At 44.5% G+C, this 19,095-nt stretch overlaps 1 protein-coding gene across 5 annotated transcripts; it reads left to right on the forward strand.

The window, feature by feature from the left end:
* The first annotated feature begins 1,774 nt into the window (after positions 1-1,774).
* LOC117583219 (dnaJ homolog subfamily B member 6-A) lies at positions 1,775-18,979 on the forward strand. 5 transcript variants are annotated; one of them, XM_034271449.1, is made up of 8 exons: positions 1,781-1,916; positions 2,434-2,468; positions 16,524-16,681; positions 16,743-16,852; positions 16,997-17,242; positions 17,478-17,690; positions 17,750-18,083; positions 18,148-18,979. In XM_034271449.1, exons 3-8 carry the CDS (start codon positions 16,617-16,619, stop codon positions 18,251-18,253), a joined length of 1,074 nt encoding a protein of 357 aa, XP_034127340.1. In that variant the 5' UTR covers positions 1,781-1,916; positions 2,434-2,468; positions 16,524-16,616; the 3' UTR covers positions 18,254-18,979. The 5 variants fall into 5 exon arrangements, with proteins under 5 accessions (XP_034127332.1, XP_034127340.1, XP_034127364.1 ...); XM_034271441.1 differs by having other exon boundaries at positions 1,775-2,468; XM_034271457.1 differs by lacking the exons at positions 1,781-1,916; positions 2,434-2,468 and adding an exon at positions 12,762-12,960.
* Positions 18,980-19,095: the final 116 nt, after the last annotated feature.

Genomic DNA, 19,095 nt, shown 5'->3' on the forward strand with positions numbered 1-19,095 from the left:
TGTGATATCAAACAGTTTCACGCACAAATTGAACCTGATAATTGTCCCTGGCAGATTTATGGCCCCAACTGATGAGCATATGTTTTAATTAATTCCCAAGAAAGTGTTCCTTTGCCGCTCCTTTTGCGGATAGTCCACTGCGCCTGCGCCTGCGCCTGATCGATCGCTGTCCCTTGGCTATTCCTTGCTTTGACGCCTTCCTACTTATCTAATTATGACAAATGTCTAACCCCCTAATGCCACAAAAGAATCCATAGCCCAAACGTTGCCCCGCTCCTACCCCTCCTCCATGCTCCATCATTGTGGCTGTGGCTGTGGCTGTGGCCACATCTGCGTGACATTTTGTGTTGTTGTCTTGTTTTTGGTGCGGCTCGCGACAGTCCCCGCCGCCGCCATCCGAGGGAGATTAATGCGGTGAGGAAAATCATAAATTAATTAGAAGTCTCCCCGCTCCCCGCTCCCCGCACCCCTCTCCGTCCGTCTGCTGCACTGAACTGGAGTCTGCCGCGAGTTGCAGATGCTCATCGGTGACACTTAGCGGGCGATTTATTGTCATTAGAGGGATGGATGTGCTGCGATGCTGAAGTTTCCTCAAACCACATACAGGTGTTGTCACAGCATCGCTTAATTAGCCTTTATTATTAGCTACGATGTGGCAACTAAATGGTCAAATGTCGGAGAAACAGTCGCAGTCGCAGTCGCAGTCGCAGCCACAAGGCGAATCCAAGCCGATGCCCTGCGCCCCATTCCTATGCGTAGTTTTCCCCGACTTCCTGTTGGAAAGTTGGCGCCTAATGCCGTCGTTTAGGGACAATTAGCGACACGCCCTTTGGCGCCAGCGCCAGCTAGGAATGCTGACTAGTTTTTAGGGGGCAGGGCAGGTCTTGGGAATTCCAGTCTGTCGTCAGTGTGTCGCGACTTCAACATCCTGCCTTAAGGGCTGGGAATATTCCCAAAAAATGTAGATTATAATTGTTGCATATCCTTCGACAAGGATTTCCCACTCGGTTGCTGCCTGTCACTCCCAGCTTCAAGTGAAAATATCACAAAGAGGCCTCAAATCAAATGACCTGAATATTTTTCATGTTCAAAATAAAGGCATGTAAGCGCGGAAATAGTTCTGCTTATCGCACAAAAATATCCATAAATCGATATGCATATATTAAATATCGTGACAGTTCATAGTGATGCCTGACTGTTGGAAAAATGTACCAATTTCGATACATCGGCTGGACACTCGATTGTTGCCTGAGCTGCACTTCCGCAACTTCAGCAACATTCTGCATACCTTGGGAAAACCATTAATTAACATTAGATAAAGATTAACCAGATACACAATATTTTAAATAATCAGAATACTTAACATTAAAATAACATAATAGCAGCACTTAAACAGGGCCTTTCTCAGAGATTATCATAGGGGTAATGTAAGCTGATGGTATTTAGAAATTCTTAAGCAGAAAACTGTTAACTCTAAACTGTGTCCGGCCTCCCTCCAACCAGCTGTCTTTCTTCCACTCTCTCGCGTAATACCCACCCAAATATTCCAAAATATTGCTTCCATTCTCGAAATATGCCGTAAATTATTAAATTTAAATTTATTTCGATATTAAAATATACTGAAAGGTATACAAAATATCTACGTTTGATATTGTCGGCGACAAAAATATCGCACCGATATTATCGTATCAAAAATAAAAATATCATCCATATCGATATATCGATTTAATATCAACAATCCTACTCGTCGCCAAACAACAACAAACCAAATTTCCAGCAAACCGCGGCGAACGCCGAACTTTTTTCTGCATTTTCACACGAAAAACGCGCGCTTGGCTTGGCGTCTTTAGTTAAAAGCCAACGGAATAATAGTTGGTGTTCGCTGCAAGATTGAATTAAATTAGTGCAGAGCGACGGTAATTAATTTGCATTCATTCCAATAACCAACATTTTATCGCAAGAGAAGCGGAGAAGAAGAAGCAGAGGCCCAAAGCCAAAGAAGTTGACATTGAAGTCGGAGCGCGTGTGGGGCTTGTGTGCGTTCGCGAGTGTGTTGGTGTGTGCGAAATTCTTTTGTGCTATATTCAATCTGCAAAAAGTCAAAGGTGTGAAATAAAAGTTGCAAAACAAATTGAAAAGCGAAAACCAAGTGCATGCGCCGAACACTAGACGGGTAGCTGCTTCGTGCCAATTCGATGCTTTGTTAAAAATCAATAAAATGCTGTAATTGTTGCTGTCGCAATTTCCGTCAACAAGCCGGAGGGGGGTCACTCTCTTTCCTTCATACACACATATATCTCTCGCGCAGTGTTCTCTCTCTATCTCTCTCGTCGCTCGCCTTATCGTGTTTGGCTTGTAGTTTTTATCGTGTCCCCCATTGGAGTGACTTTTAATAATACAATTTATCGCCTCTTTTCGGTTCACGCAAAGAAGAAAGGGAACAATTTCCAGCTTAAAGAGAGAGAACGGTAAGCAATTAAACAAATTAATAAAATGGCCGTTTGGCAACTGTTTTTTTTCGGTTACGCTTGTTGCACACACACCCCCACACACAAGGCAGACACGGAAGTTTTTGTTTCTTTTCTTTTTTCTTTTGACAAGTTCAATAATCGAAAGTGCCTATTGTCATCCCTGTCCCACACGCGTATATATGCTAATGAAGAACGGTTCAATGCACCGCTCGCTGAGATTTTGAGTTGTTGCTCCCTCTGGCTGATTTGATCTGATGTTCTGTCGCATTTCCTCAAACGATACTGCAGCGGCTGCTGCGTCAGCTGTGCTCGGTTACCGTTAAACCCGTTTCTGACTGAAAATGCCAATTGTATTATTTTGTGTTGCTATCGAACGCAAGCGGTAATTTACCTTTTTTGGCCGTCCAGCAATTTGTTTGGCTCGCAAGCATCGAATTTGTTGCAATTAAAAATTGATTTTCCGTTTGCAGCCGCAATCAAATTGTCAGAAACTGCAACTACAAGCAATTTTCCGTATCTACAAAGACAAAACAAACAAAAAACTAAAATACAAACTCAGTCAAGGCATTGTCTTGTTTCATTTTTTTCGTGTTTTGCTTTTGCTTGTACCATTCGCTTGCTTGCCACGCTTTGCGGCAGGCAGGCCATTGTCGTTGTTGTTGCTGCCTTCCACATCATGTTGCAATGGGCATGGCTAATTTTCGGTTTAACAAAAGTTAAGTACACCGCTCTTTGAGCTTTGGTCGTCGACGTTGTTAACGAAACGGTGTTCGCTTTGTCCCCCGCCCTGCCTTCCTCTACTCTTTCTCAGATAGCAATTGACAGCCGTGCTTCTTCTTCCCCACTTCGTTTGGAGGTTTTTTTTCCTATCGTGTGTCCGGGCATCATTCGCTCTGGCTGGCGCTAGGCAATTGCGAATAAGAAACAAAACAAAATTGGAAACAGATGAGAGTGTAGTAATTGCCAATACTCATTGATGCAACGAGATGTTCATCATTTTCAATTGCTTTTACAGTTAAACAATCCGTATATTTGTTGTACTATTTCTTCCACATTTAATAAATGAAAAAAAAAATAATAAAAAGTGTTCCTTCTCATACCGGGAATCGAACACGGGCCGCTCGGATGAAAGCCAGTTAGGCAACCACTGGACCACGGTTTTTTTTTGCTGCTAATGCACTTCAATTAAATCAATTATCCAATTCACTATCTAAACTTGCAACACGGTGAGAGAGAGGCTTCAATTGGAAGCCGAAAATCCGACAAAAGCTCCACTTATTGACCTCCACCAAAAGGCTGCAGACTGTAAAGCACGAAGCCTGGGTTCAAGTGGGTTTTTAATGAGCAATCCCAGCTATGGGTATGATCCGGCTCAATGAACCACCGGCCACCGCGTACCCCTCCCTCAACGCCAGCTGCAGCTGCAACTCAATTTTCCAAACTCGAAACTCGATGGAAAAGGAAAAGAGGCAGCACAAAAAATGCAGCTAATTCATCAAAAGTGTGGCAAAGCCGGGACTGCCAACAGTGAGCCATTGTTGTTGCCCAACACGCCTACTTTTCGCTAGTGTCCGCCCCATTAGTTGCATGCTGCTAGCTGACTGCTGTCTGCCACTTTCGAAGCCAATTGAAAAACTCATGTTGCCTTTTTATATGCCATCATCATCGACAACAACATCCAACATCATCCGCGTACAGTATCTGTATCTCGGTATCCCAGACATTAGAAGCGCGTGTGAGACGTACGATTGAGCCAGAAGCGGATAAAAAGGCAAAAGCGTACAAATTACCATTTTTTATATATAGTTTGTTTTTTTCATCAAAGAAAGCCAAGCCCCGGTCGGTTCGATGGCGGTGGCGGCGTGAGAGAAGCAGCAAGAAGACGCTAAACTTTTTTCTTCGTTTTTGTGAAACGCTAAAAGTAACGCCAACGCTCACTGAGCTTTATGGCTTACCCTGTGCTAGGGTACTCAGATTATCATACTGCATAACGAGATATTAAAGTTTCAGTGAAGTTTTAGAGTTAATTAAACATTCATTTCCAGTTCCTTATATTATGAGCCATTTAAATACTTGAAATGCTTGCAAAATTCTTTTCCAGGGTATACATAATTCGTTGGCAATGTTGGCTTCCTGCCTTTTGTTCGTTAAAAACCAGTTGAGCAACAAGAACAAAAGGCAGCAGCTGTTGCTCTTCCCTCACTCCATCTCGCACTCCACCGCACTCCTCTCTGCTCTGCTACGTTGACTGCATATTAAGCTCTGCCCGCACGGCTGTTGCGCCTGCGCCGACCGCATTGCTTACTGTATGCCTGTGTCTGCGTATGTGTTCCTGTGTCTGTGTGCTTTCTAAGCTCTGTTTGTTTTGTATGAGAGCGCAGGGCACGGTTTGTGCTCCCATCATTTGGATTTTTGCAAAGGGAGACAGGCAGCTGCTAATGCTAAATGGAATTGTCGGGGCCTTTGCTGACTGACTGATAAAATGGGTTGAACCGAAACACCCATGAACCTTTGTAATATCTTTTTGGACTTTTAAGTGCGCTTTTGTCTGTCTTGCGTAGTCGTCTGTCTATCGCCACCATAAAGGCAATTAACATGCAAACTTTAACGGCAGACAATCAATCCATTAAAAATGCCTCACGCACTCCCCATTTCTTTGTCTGTGACTCTCTGCTGGACTCTGTGACTCCTCTATCCATTTAACTAGGGGTCTCTGGCTCTGGCTCTGGCTCTGTCTCTGTTTGTTGTCATTGTCTCGCTGTCGTGAGGTGCAGCAGCAGCAGCAACAGTTTGGGTAGGAAAACGTGTAAATTTCGTTTGACAGTTTGACAGAAGCAGAAGAAAAAGCGAAAATAAATAAGCTGCAAAGCAAAGCTAATGCCCCCAAGTAGTACTCCTAGTCGTAGTTTCACCTCATCCATCGCCCATTTAGCATGACAATCAGACGATGGCAGACAGTGGAGCCAGGGGACTGGGGAACGGGGGACTAGGGGGAACATTAATACGCGCAGGTCATGCATGGCCTGCAGTTGGAATCGGCGTGCCACACCTCTTTGGGCTTTGTTGCAAAAACTATTTTCACTCTTCATTTTCACGTTCGTGGAAATGCGCACATGGAGATACGCCCCATCCCGCACCAAACTTAAAAATCAACAACAAAAAGAAGGGCATTGACACACATTTTTCGGCGTGTCTTTGGTGCTTTGCGTGCCCCAGGTCCGAGGCCAGATATTGGTCAAGACACGACCAAGCGACGCACATGTATTTATGTAGATAAATCTCTTCCCAAAGATGAGGGAGAGGCTAACAGAAAGAAAGTGTTCGAAAAGCGATACTGGGGCTGCCGGGGATGCTGATGCAGGCCAGGTAGACGCATGTCCAATAAATAAATTGAAATATTTACGCTTTGAGACGAAAGAATCGAAAGAAAAGACCAATGCCGCGAAAGAGGTTCGTTGGAGCCGTGCGCCGGGGGAGCGACACGAACCGGTCTCAAGTCGGGTCTGGCCTGCATCCCTATAATCGCTTCATTCGGCGCAGCGCTCAGCTCTGGGCTGCAGCTGAGCTCTGCAGCTGTGACCCACTCCCAGTTGTCCAACCCGAACGACCAACCCGACCGACCGCCCGTACGTACATATCTGCGCACATTTATCGCGTCTGCCGTGTGGTTGTCGGCGGTTGGTGGCGGGGGACTAATGCCAAAAATATAAAAATTTCACCTCCGGTCACACGCTTGAGAAGAGAAGTCACACTCCGCCTCAAACAACAACAAGACAGACGGACGACAGCCAGCCTGGCAGGCGAAACGAAAACGCGATGGGGATGTTAATGGAGATGGGGTGGAGGCAATAGTTAATTAAAGAAAAACTGCGCCCATGGCAAATGAGAAAATTGATTGCTTGCCAGGGAAATGGAAAGCCCAAAAAGCATTGCCTGCAAGTAATGCAAAATAATTGAAATACCACTAGGAACGCAAAGGAGACCGACCCTGAAGCTGGAGCTTTGGATTGCAGATTTATGGGATCTATTTCAGCTGCAGCTATTTGTGTGATTATCTAGATATTGTTAGATAGCTGCGATTGTGGATTCCACGCTTTAGCATTTCTCAAGTGAAACGAAATTTCAAACGTATTTTGTGGTCGTTGTTGCATTTCCTTTTTGGGCCTAATGCGATGAGACGCAGCAACGTTGCGTTGATTAACCGCACATTTTGCAGTGCTTTCCGCTAATCTGCAACTCCTCCTCCGCTCCGCCGATGCTCCATTTTCAGAGGAACGCCGAAACGAGTATGCCTGGCTGCTGACTGTGACTGCCTGCCTGCCTGCTGCTCCATGAAGATAAATGATTGAATGTCCGGATGCACTTGAAGCGCACATCAGCAACAAAATTGTTGGCTGTCAGCAGCAGCGGCATTGAAAATGTGTGGCATTCAAATGGGGCGGCCGGGGTAAGCAAAACTCTACTCTTTTGGCTAACTGTTTATGGGTGAATCAATCATTGAACCGGTTCCCCCACCTAATGAGCGGCACTTGTTGCTCCATGGCCTAATCATATTTTACACCGTATCCATCTTCATCTACAAGTTACAGAGTTAATGTTTTATCTCTCTCTCTCTCTCCCTCTCTCTCTCTCTGTCTCCCACAGAGTCCATGGTTATCGCTTACACGTGTCTCTTGGGGGGGATCAAACATAATTTATTAATTGGGTCGAGAATCGGGGTAATGAACTTGTTTGTGGATTGATTAAATGGTTTAATTTAATGAAAAATGTCTGAGAAATTGGCTAAGGTTTGCCCCCAGACACAGCCAGCTATTTTTGTAGCAGTTTCCAAGCTTGAACCTTGAAATGATGTCATATACTACAAACATTTGTGCTTATGTAGCTCTTTTTTTTGTGCGGCTGCCGTGATGTTGTTCTTCCCTTGAAGTTCTCCAGAACTTGGCATTGCTACTTGATCGTTATCACACAACACCAAACCAGAGCACACCGATCGATGGGGTGGAGGTGGTCGGCCTTGCAACTCTCAAATTTCTCTGCTGCAGGGAAACGGTATTTGTTCTGTACTTGCACAGATATGCCACGACACGCTTCGATTAGAATTGAATTCAAAGCAAAAGCGCAAACCCAAGATCCACGAAGGTCTGCCGCGCCTTTTGTATCTGTATCTCTGTTTTCATATCCATTAATTAGAGGCAATCGCTGGTGATGCGCGTCCGTCGAGATTCTTTTGTCTGAAACTTCTCGGGAAATGATTATAATAATTTATTTGATTTTTGCATTGTTACCCAGCCAAAAACGCTCTTCGTGTGCTTTGTAGTTTCTCATTTAATTATTGCCAAACATAACTATTCGTTTCGTTTGCAATTTGCGAATCATTTGCAAGATGTTTGGTTATCATTGAGTCATGTTCCCAGCCAGAACATGGTTTTTATTTTTGTTAAATTGTAAAGAGAACGAAGACAATAAAGTGAAACCAGCACTTAAACATTCGCCTGTGCAGCTATTTCATTTAACCAACACTCAAGCAGCGGCCGTGCTGCATCTTTCATTTGCATGGCCACCCAGTCTGTGTCGCTTAACGCCCATCAACACTGTTTTGTGGTATAATTACTTTAAAAATCACCTTTCTGCTGAGTGTTTGTGTGTTTGTCTTTGTGTGTGTGACAGTCGCAGCAATTACTTGCCAATTACAACAATTGATTACCCTCTTTTGTCTCTCGTTACTTTTTACTTTTTTTTATGATTATTGCATTCAATTAAATGAAATTGCTTTGGAAATTGGGTCCGTTTTCTTGCCATTCATCCGTCCATCGCATCGTCCAATGGCCAAGCGCGGCTTCCACGCTCCGCGGCGCCACCATCTCTTTACCCGGCTTTCGTTTTGGTTTATGGCTTTAATTCCCCAACTATTTATAATAATTACTAAAGCAAATAAACCTACACAAAGCGGAGCAGCGAGCAGACTATAATAAAAAGCGATCTTTCGCTTTATTCGCTGTCATTTGGTGCCTGGTTTCTGGTTTCTGGGTGCTGGACCCGCGGGGCTTAGAGACCAAAACGAGCGTGAGCGGTGCCCCAAAGATCATTGGGGCACAGGCCCCGCCGGACTATGACTCTTACTCTTACTCTGACTCTGACTGTGAGACTCAATCTCAACTGGCCAAACAGCTGCCGATGGTCCGGTCCATGGGACTGTGGTAAAGATGACGACGACGACGACGACGCAGCGTCTGCCGTTGAATTTTCAGCTGAACAAACAACTCACAGAGTCATCGACGCGGCCTGCTGCTGTTGCTGATGCTGCTGGTTGACCTCAAAGTTGGTTTTTTTTTTTGTACATTAAGTGCTCGAGGGGCAAGCCGTTCGTTCTTTCTTCAGGCACTTCAACGAAAGAGTGAAAGAGTGTGTCTCATCTCAGAGTGTGTTTCAATTATCTATGAAAGAAGTCATTTTAATGCAGAAAAAATACAAAAGAAGTTTGAAGTTCTTTCGGTGGTGTAAAGCAAGAGGATTCAATGTGCCTTTACATTTTGACAATTAACCAAATCTTTACATCACAGTTCCATTAGCATCACAGTCGGGCTACAGCTGAGGTGTCCGCTCGCTTATGGGAAATTGTATGTGCTGCTAATGGGAATATCCCATATATCATGTTGTTAGTACTTTACATTCAATTTAGCTACAGGCTTTGGTTTGCTAGATATTTTGACCTAAGCTTCTCTTTTTTTATAATCCTTTGGCTTTAATTGCCTCCCGGCACTCACAATAAAAGAAGAGACTGTGCCATAAACAGATATACAAGTATATGGCTCGTAATCTGACCAGAGGCCATAAGAGCGGCCCACCTGTTGTCTCGTCTCCAGGCAGGGATACACAGACAACGGATCAGTTGATCATCTTCGTACATATTGTATTGCTCATTTGCAACCGCATCTCCCGAGAAGTGCCAGAGTATAAGAGAGAGAAGTCTCTCTCTCTCTCTCTCTCTCTCTCTTTCGCTTGGTTTTTTGCGGTTTATCTAATTGGGAAATGTTTGACGTTGCGATCGTTAGCCCCACAGCACTTGTCCCTGGGGTACTTGCTACAAATTGGGGCAACTTAAGACTTTGGACACTGCCCTTAAGCGCTAAAACGAGCTGCGATTTGGGTTGATGGCGAAACAGTGGGCTCCCCTGCCTCCCTTCCTCTCTCTGCTTTCGCTAATAAAATTGTTTATGCCATCCATCTGCCGGATTTATGGACTCTTATGGCCCGACAAGAGAGGTTTATGTTTCAGGCTGACCGAGTTAGTCGCTTTTTTTCTTGTGTTTTATTACGCTTCTTGTCTGTGGCTTGTCTCTCGGGGCTAATCACAGGTTTCCGCCCGAATCTAAACGAAAAGAAAAATAGCTTCAGGGTTGAGTGTGTTTTTTGTGTGGCTTTTGCGGTCGGCAAAGTGCAGTTTGCGCTTTAATAACTTCATTGTCAATGCAACAAGCGGCTGCACATCCAAACAAAAAGCCAGACCATCCATCCAACGAGCAAGCATGCAATTGTCCATTGTCCATTGTGGACTTGATCTAGATGATGCTTAGAGCTGGAGGCAACCGGACTTGCTTCGGCACAGACACACACAGTAGCTGAAACGGACGATCCTCTGTCCCAGGATGGACACGACACCCAGCGATGGCTATCAGATTTATGCCATCGCACAAGGAAGCCAGGGGGAGAGAGCTGCTCGAGAGTTTTGCCACAACGATTCCACAAATCAAACGGCAGTGTACATTGAGATCATCATCTGTCCGTCTGTCTCGATGGCTGTGCTTGGTATCTTGGTCTACAGGTTTGTTTCTGGCTAACGATTGTGGTGGGTAGTAGTTGTTTATGTCAGTTGTCGGCATTAAACCCGACTTGCCTTATTTAGTTTTTGGTGTTTTATGACTGCATGACTCGGACGCGAACGCGAACTCAAACTCAAATTCAAACTCGATCGATCGCTGGTTACACCCTCACACACGAGGCCAACACAAGTTGCTGGGCAAAAGTACGGGGAGAAGGTTAAGGTTTATACGCACCGCCGCTTGATTAGATTAGATCACGAGCGTAACAACCTCAAGTACTGGCGCATCCAAAGGCAACAGATAAAATACTAGAACTCTACTCTCTCTTTGGGTTTATATGGTTATGTCACCGACTAATCCCCCCCCCTTGGATTTACTTGTGATCTCTGCTAAGCCTCTTCACATGTCGAATGTAATTCCCTTCACAAGCCATGACATGGCTGCAACATGACCACAGAGACCAAACCCCCCCAACCCAGCCATAGAATATTCCCAGCGAACGGCCGCAGATATTTCGAAATTTACATGGGAATGATTTTTGTTGTGTTCGCCAAACAAACAAATCGAACAGCAGAATGGAACGGAACGGAACGGAAGGGACGCCGCGCAGTTACGCCTTTGATTAGATACACAGTGCAGAGAGTACCACGCCCCTTTATGTCTATAACAAATAAAAAAGAAAAGGGCGAGACCGCCTATATGCCCCCTAAGGCTATAGGTTGGTAATAATTTCAACAGTTCTGTGAGTCTATCAAACACAAACAGCCAGTGGATAGGGGTGCAGCAGAGAGAGCGGGGGGAATCGCCAGCTGCAAAATTTCCTTGTCGGATGAATCAGCAGCGTCCGGCTGCTCTGTGCTGTATCGATGTAATTTACTTACAAGCAGCATTTTCGTTTATGGGATGGAAAGAAAATGCTGCTTGTGTGTGTGTGTGTGTGAGTTGGGTGGGTGCTTTATAAATAGATTTATTCCCACGCCCACGTGTCTATTTCTAGGTCTTGTGGTGTGTGGCTTTTCATGTTATTATTATTATTATTGCTTCACATGGCATGGCGTGGCATTGCATTGTATTGTGCCCCACTATTGTTGCCCCTAGGATTGTGCAATTTGGCGAGCTTCCCACCTTTCCTTTCGTTTTCTCCCCATCACGTTTCGTTATTCCCACATTCCCCCGGAGTGCTCTCTGTTTCGTTTCCACAATTAATTTGCGATATTTCCCTGTATTAATAACTGACCATTTACCGCTACTGCTCCAATTTCCAGCATTCCGTTTACAGTTTTCTTCCTTCGTTAATGTTTTCACTCTCTCTGTCCTCTGTTTGTCTTTCTCGTTCGCTCTGTCTGTTTTCGCATTCATATTTTTCTTCCGCAACACTTTTGACCAATTCATTTCGCCATTTCCCACACCCTGTCGAGTCTTTTACTTTCCGCTAAACTAAAAATACTTTCCCGCACACACGCAAAACAATTTGTATAGAAAATTGTTCAATTTATAAACGTTTCAATGATTTTCGCACAACATTTTGCTTGGAACCTCCACCCCCGGCACTCATCGCCACCTGCTCTTCGTGCTGTTGTTGTGCAGCGCCACACTGATTCAATGGCTAATGAGAATGGCATTTTCTGGAAGACTTTAACTGAGTTAGGACTGTTTAGAAGTGCCAAAAGTTCAGCAAATAATTAATATGTTTATGTTCTCGACCATCGACAACCAAACAATAAAAATTTCAATCACCTGTGTACCACTGTATTCGAAGGCGTCAACGACTCGCCAAGCATATTTCTAAAATTAAATATTTAAATTTGTTTCGTCTTTTCGTATATTCGCTGCCGTGCTCTGCCGCCTTTATAGCGCTATAAACTTTGGCCATATAGAAATCATATTTATTTAAATGAATCTCCAATCAATAAACCCCAGGCACAGGAGCGCAGGCCAGGCAATTCTGCGGAAACTATCATATGAATCATGTTCCCCGAAAAAGGGGGGGTTAACCACCATTAGCCACAATAACAGTAACTGATCTCACTCGTGAACATGCGCTGGCGCTGATAAGAAGACTGCACGAAAAAACAAAATCGTGTTGAAAAGATAAATGATAAAATGAGATAATGTGTGCAGGAATTGGCGTAACAACTTCCGGTGAGCGGACGCCAGGTACGCACAAAAAAAGCAAAAGAGGAACATCAGCAAGCAGAGGAGCGGGAGCGAATTAATGCAAACAAAAGCTCTCTGCCTCGCACTCTCTTCGAGTGCTCTTCTAGACTGCACACATTTAAGGTGAGGCCGCATAAACTCTACCACTCCAGCTCTCTCCTTCACAAGGCCACCATCGCGTGTATAGTGTCCAAAAAAAGAGAGCTCTCGGGCAACGCCTCGCCTTTTATAAATATACCTTGCGCTGTCAGCTGCTGCTGAACGCTTTTGTTGTTTGGGTGTCTCTGCATTTAATTTTAAACCGTTGCCGCGTACGTGAGCGTTTTTTGTTAATTTAATTTATGCACTGCACTGCGTGGCTGCTTCTTCATTTCTTTATAATGTTTTGTGCAACGCAGCGGGCCGACTACGACAACAATGTGATAAAAACGAGAACTGAAATTGCTGGTTAACAATAACAAAAAAAAAGAAAAAAGAAAGAAAAATAAAATAAAATTACACAAATATTAAAAGTGAGTGAGTGCATCTCCCTCCTTTCCCTCTCGCGCACTCGTATTGCGTGACTTTTCTTTAAGCTCAAGATTCGTATAAATGCGCAGCGTTTCTTATCGCACATTTGCTTTACTTTGCTTTGCGTTGGCCTCTATCAGTTTTTCGTTGCTGGTTTCCTCTGCTACGGGTGCTGCTAGTGTGTGTGTGTGTGTGTTTATTGCATCAAGGTGTATTTACATGGGGTGAAGTATTTACAGTTTGATTGACATATATTGTTTTGTGAGTGACATAAAAAGGGAAAAGAGACAAAGAGACAAAGAGAAAGAGAGAGAGAGAGAGAGTGGTTAGTACACGGTTAAATAGGGGTAGTGGGCATACCTCACCCCTTGTACAAATGAACCTTGGCTGCCAAAAGTAGGTTATGGCACAAAATTTGCAACAAAAACAACAGCCCCCCTTTATCTGTCTCACTCTTTCGTGTAATTGAGCACGCAACCAACTGTTGTTGCTGCTGCTGGAGAGCCGCCGCCTGCCCGCTTGTTTATGGCTCTCTCTCCCCTTGATAGCAGCAGCAACGACACCTGATTTGCTCTTCTCTGTGCATCGACACAATTAAGGTTTAATCGAGACGACAACAAATGGGGAAAAGTGTGAACACAAAACCACAAGACACATGGTGATGTAATTTGCATAGACAGCCGCAGCAGCAGCATCCACTCTGCAAACCACAGAGTACCAATCGGCGCATACTTACACATAACTGGCGGAGTGTTTCAGGTTTGACGCTTCGCACCGCCGCGTAGGCAGTGCTAATAAATACACTTGTCCGAAAGAGTTGCATTAATTGTTGATTGAATTTGAAAAGCGAATCACAGGCCCAACACTCGCAAGTCTCTTCCAAGTTTTAAGGAATATCATATACTTGTTTTCCAAATGCAGTTGATTTCCGGAACATTTATTTCCAGTGCGAGTCAGAGTGTGATTCAATTAATCAAGTGATTTGATTTGTGTGCATGTTATGTGCATTGTTTACCCAGTGATTTGGCTTTTGTTTTGTTTTTATCAGCTTTGACCTTACTCTCGTGTACACACTGTACGTATCTACATTCGAAACAACTCCCAAGAGAGCATATTCATTCTGTAACTCGGTTCATTTATCGCACAGTGAATCATCTGAATGATGAAATTAGTTTGATCTTTAAAACCAGTTCAGTTCTGATTACTAACTGTACGTGAGTGTCTGGCGAGTGTGTAGAGACTATTTTAATTTGCTTTACTTTAACGAACACCGCTATCTTTTCCCGATTTAACTGCAAGCAAAGGGGATCCAGTAGTTTTCCCCTACCAAATTTAAAGCTTCGGACTGAGCGGCAAAATGCCTTAAATGCCATACTCCGCCCTCGCAATCGGGCGCTGTCGTACCAAACAGAATTCTAGCAAGGTGCTGAGTGACTGCCATCAGATATAGTCGTAGTCGGTGGTGAACTGCTTCGATTCGATTCCAAGCGATTGGATTTGAGTCAGCCGCTGCTGCTGGCAGGGAAATTCAAACCGCAACAGCAGGCCAGATATGTATCTCCCGCTTCTGCCCGTCCGTCCATGTCTTCACATCTTCACATCCATGTCCCGTTGTCCGTCTTCGTCTCCGTCTCTGTCTGTGCCTTTGCCTTTGCTGACGTGCAAAGCTCCAACCGACGAGTGTGTCATGTGGATGGCTGGCCAGCAGTGGCAGCAGCAGCGGCGACGCCGCGTTGTCGTAGTCGTCATTTGCTGGTTTTAGACAATGCTACAAGTTCCTACACCTACGACCTAGAATCTGCCGAATATGTCAACAGGTACGACGAGTATGAGTATATCTACAATATAGGAGGAGGCAGGCAGCACAAGCCAACGAATATCGTTTATATAAATGAGGCAGGCCAGGCCGGCCACCTATCTATATATAAATGGTAGATATTTATTTATATGTTATAGTATATGGGGACTATGTTTATAGAAACTAAAGGGTAATTTATTTCATTTCATTCTGGTAGAATACATTTTTCGATATTATTTAGTTTGTTTGCAACTTGTGGGGGCATTTCACATCCGACTAGAAGATTAAAACAAGAATATAAAGATATAATATGTATTAGCATGTTCATTCAAGGAAAGAGAAACTGATTTGAGCCGATCCCTGGCACTCCACGTGGTTTTTCTCTCACTCTCTCTCTTTTATTAGCCTAATTGGTTAGGCAATTTGCGGGTTACATATGAAGAAGATTCTATTCCATTTTAATAAGTTTTCACTGTAATATATGTAAAACTGTATACCGATTATCCGCAACGTGTTTTAATGCTTGTTTAATCTGTGTTAATGACAAATTTATGTGAATCTCACGCACACGCATCTCCCATTGAATGCCACATAAATTAGAGCACAGAACTTAGAAAAAATACTCTCACGCGCGCGGCTATATAGCAAAAATGTTGTCTAAATGATCACTTGATCGGTTGAGAAAATCGCGTGAAACGCCCCATAAGAACTCCCAGACACAAGCAACCCACACGAAACAACAGCAACAGCAGAAAACATAACACAAACATTATTGGATACACGAAAGACTCGTACACCCATGTGTCAGAAAAAGTTGGTCAATTTTGAAGATCGTTTCAGTGCTCGCTCGCTCGCTCGAAAATTGATTGTCATTTAGCCTGGGGGGAGGGTCCAACGCGCTCTCCTGTGGCCACAACTTGTGGCAGAATCAACAATTGCCCCGTGTAATGTCTGATAAAAGAAAGAAAGAAACAACAAAACTAAACGAAATTGTGTCAAGGGGGCTGCACGACAACAAGAAACATTAGCGGCAGCAACAATAACAAAGCAAATTAAATAAAATTAGCGACTATTTTGCACGAAAATGTCGGCTGGTGGGTAAACAATAGGAGGAGGATGCGGAGCAGGTGGCAAAGGGTCTGTTGGTGGTGAGGAAAGGCACATGCAAAAGCACACACGCGTGAACGAACAACAGCAACAACATTTGCCCCAAAAGAGTTGACGGACGGCCTGAACGCCCTACACATGCGCCTTCGCCGGCTCAATGGGGGCCTCCACTGTCTCTCTTGTCTGCTCTTTTCTCTCCCTCTCTCGCAATTCGTGTGTGTGTGGGCGCTGCTGCGGCTGCTGGTGGCATAATGGGGTTTTCGTACGACATTGAACTCGAAAAAGTGTCGACGGCGACGGCGACGGCGACGGCGGCAGCCCAACTGAAGCGAAAGAGAAAAAAAGTAAGATGTGGATAATCCCCGACTATACGGCTAATCAGTAAACGAAATTTGTTGCAGGGAATGTGTTCGATCTCCTCTGTCATCGAATCGAGGCATCCGTGGGCTTTGCTCTCATTTTATAGCTTCATTTGAATTTTATTACAGTTAGTTATTCTCCCAGTAAGCCTTTGCTTTCCAGCAATACAATATCCTGAAAATTATACACAATTCGAAATTTCCCGTGTGCTGTTTGTTGTCTGTTTTATCTCCGGTACAAAACTCCCCCACACAAACTGACGTGAATCCTTTTTTAATTTGACTGTTTATTCTCTTGCAGAGGCTGCACCCTTTGCTGGACGGGCGACTACTCATCTAATCGCAATTCCCACAACAATTAGACACTCCGACTGCACACAAGAAACCAGCCAGAATGGTGGACTACTATCAGGTTCTGGATGTGGCGCGCACAGCCACCGACAGTGAAGTGAAGAAGGCGTAAGTAGAGTCTTTGTTTATATTTATATAACCTTATACTTATTCCTCGTGCCTTTTGCAGCTATCGAAAATTAGCACTAAAATGGCATCCGGACAAGAATCCGGACAATCTGGATGAGGCCAATAAACGTTTTCGCGAGCTCTCCGAGGCATACGAAGTCCTATCCGATGGTAAGTTGTGCTACCCACACTGACTCCACAGTCCACAGCCGCAATGGAAGGTTGGCGGGAAACGAGGGCCGCGATGCGGCGTCGCGATGTTTCCTGTGAAGGATCAACGAATCACAATGTTAAGTCTCTATCATGTGTGTTTAGCACGTAAGCGACGGATCTACGATGCCCGTGCCACGCTCCACAAATCCTCGGCGAGCAACAGCGGCAGCGCCAGCAGCAGCTACTCCCGCTATCGCAGCAGCAGCGGAGGAGGCAGTGGCTATGGTGGTTATGGCCGGGACTACGACTATGACTATTATCCGAGCTCCGGCCGAAGGTCCGGCAATCGCTATCAGGCGTTCACCTTCCGTAACTTGTTCGAGGGCACACCATTTCACAAGCTCTTTGGTAAAGGCCACAAGATGTTGCAAGTTGTTCGTTTATTGTTTACTTTGCTGCCTTGACAACCATGCCACCACCGCACGACGTTTGTTCTTCTTTGTTTTTTGTTGCAACTAATGTTAGGCCTGAGAACGTTAACCCAAATGCAGCCCAAAAAATGTTATTCAAACTAATCCAGACAAAATTCGCAAACACTTTGCAACCCATGACTGATGTGCCTTTCCTTTCGTTCTTTTCGCAGAGAAGAAACGTCGCATCTATGACGAGTACGGCAAGGATGGTCTGGGCGAACGCGGACAGAGCCGCAACTCCCATGCCCGTCATCATTACAACACACACGAGTTTGTCGATGACTTTGATATTATGGGCGGCTTTCCGTTTGTTTTCCGACCCCCCGAGGAGGTCTTCCGCGAGTTCTTTGGCGTAAATTCGCCCTTTGCCGACTTTTTCAGAGGTAAGTTTGTGCTGCTGCTCCAACGGATTCATCTAATTCCAGTCCAAACTCTATTTCAGATGCAAATGGCTACACAAACGGGACAATGAGTGGTGGCGTTGGCTCGAGCAGCAGTCGACGTCATGGGTCCAGTGCTGCGGGCGGTGGAGGAGCATCGCGCCATCATCATCACCATCACCAGCACAAAATGGCCAGCCCTTTTGGGGCGCCCTTGCTCAACTACTCAATGATGGATTTTTTTGTGCCCAACAGCGGTTTCACCTCGTTCTCGTCCATGGCAGCTGGCAATGGCAGCAGTGGCGTTACCCATATCTCTGGTGGCCCCAGTGCTGCCGTTAAGCGCACCTCCACATCGACGGTGTTTGTCAATGGCCAGAAGCTGATGACCAAGCGGTAAAGGATTCTCTTGCTCTGACCTCTGCATTTTCACTAAAAATTCTATTCTCACTCATTGCAGGGTCATCGAGAATGGCAAGGAAACTGTCTTTTCATATGAAAACGATGTCCTTAAATCAAAGACTGTGAACGGAGTTTCCCAAAAGCTCTCTTCAATATCTAATTAATGCAAGAAACAAATATATATAAACCATATACAAGCAGCAGTGGGCCACAACAACAACAACAACAGCAGTAACAACAACAGCAACAATCAACAACAAAGAAAAAGTCATAAATGTAAAGGAAAACAAACACTCACGAGGAGAACCTATAATTTCTTGAATGCTTCTTCGTTCCGATATATGGATACGTTCATTGATTTTGTTCTACATTAGAATTTAGTTAATTTTTAATGGAAAGAACAGCAGCAGCAGCCAGTAGCAGCCAGCATCAGCAGCCGAAGCACACCCAGGACCAAGAAGCAAACAGCCGGCCAGGCGTCGATGCCAAAATTCCTTGTCAATGCTAGTTATATTTTCAGCAATTTGTTTCGAAATCTTGCCACACACAATCGAAATTTGTATAGCTTGGAAGCGGTAATATGTTTCGAGACAAAGTGACTGAAAATAATAAAATCCAAAATGATTCGAGTAGCTACTTAAACACACGCAATCGACAAATGCTGTACGCTTAGGCAATTCTGAGCCACTAATTGTAATTCTAGGGGTCGGATAAGAACGTGGAATCCAAGGGCAAGTGTGTGTCTGTGTGCATGTGTATATGAATTGGGGGAGTGTTGAGTGGAGTGGGGGGGGAATTAAATATATATTTTATGTATGTACCTAGCTATCTACCTTTAGTCACTTAAGTTGCCACAATACTTACTAGAGAAAACAAAATGAAAATAAATGGAAAAAAACAACTAAAATGCAAAAACCAGCAAAACGAAATCGAAAACGAAACAACTGAGAGCTCGCTCTGCGCTGAGTTAAGCCTAAAACAACAAAAACACACCCGCATATATGCA

The sequence above is a fragment of the Drosophila guanche genome, unplaced genomic scaffold (assembly GCF_900245975.1).
Source record: "Drosophila guanche unplaced genomic scaffold, DGUA_6, whole genome shotgun sequence".
NCBI classification, from domain to species: Eukaryota; Metazoa; Arthropoda; class Insecta; order Diptera; family Drosophilidae; genus Drosophila; species Drosophila guanche.

What these genes read in the sequence shown, in the direction of transcription:
- LOC117583219 (XM_034271441.1), top strand. Translation starts at nt 16,617, where the DNA reads ATGGTGGACTACTATCAGGTTCTGGATGTGGCGCGCACAGCCACCGAC. An exon ending in ATACGAAGTCCTATCCGATG is followed by an intron (nt 16,853 to 16,996) that starts GTAAGTTGTGCT and finishes ATGTGTGTTTAG; the next exon opens with CACGTAAGCGACGGATCTAC. An exon ending in ACCATTTCACAAGCTCTTTG is followed by an intron (nt 17,243 to 17,477) that starts GTAAAGGCCACA and finishes TTCTTTTCGCAG; the next exon opens with AGAAGAAACGTCGCATCTAT.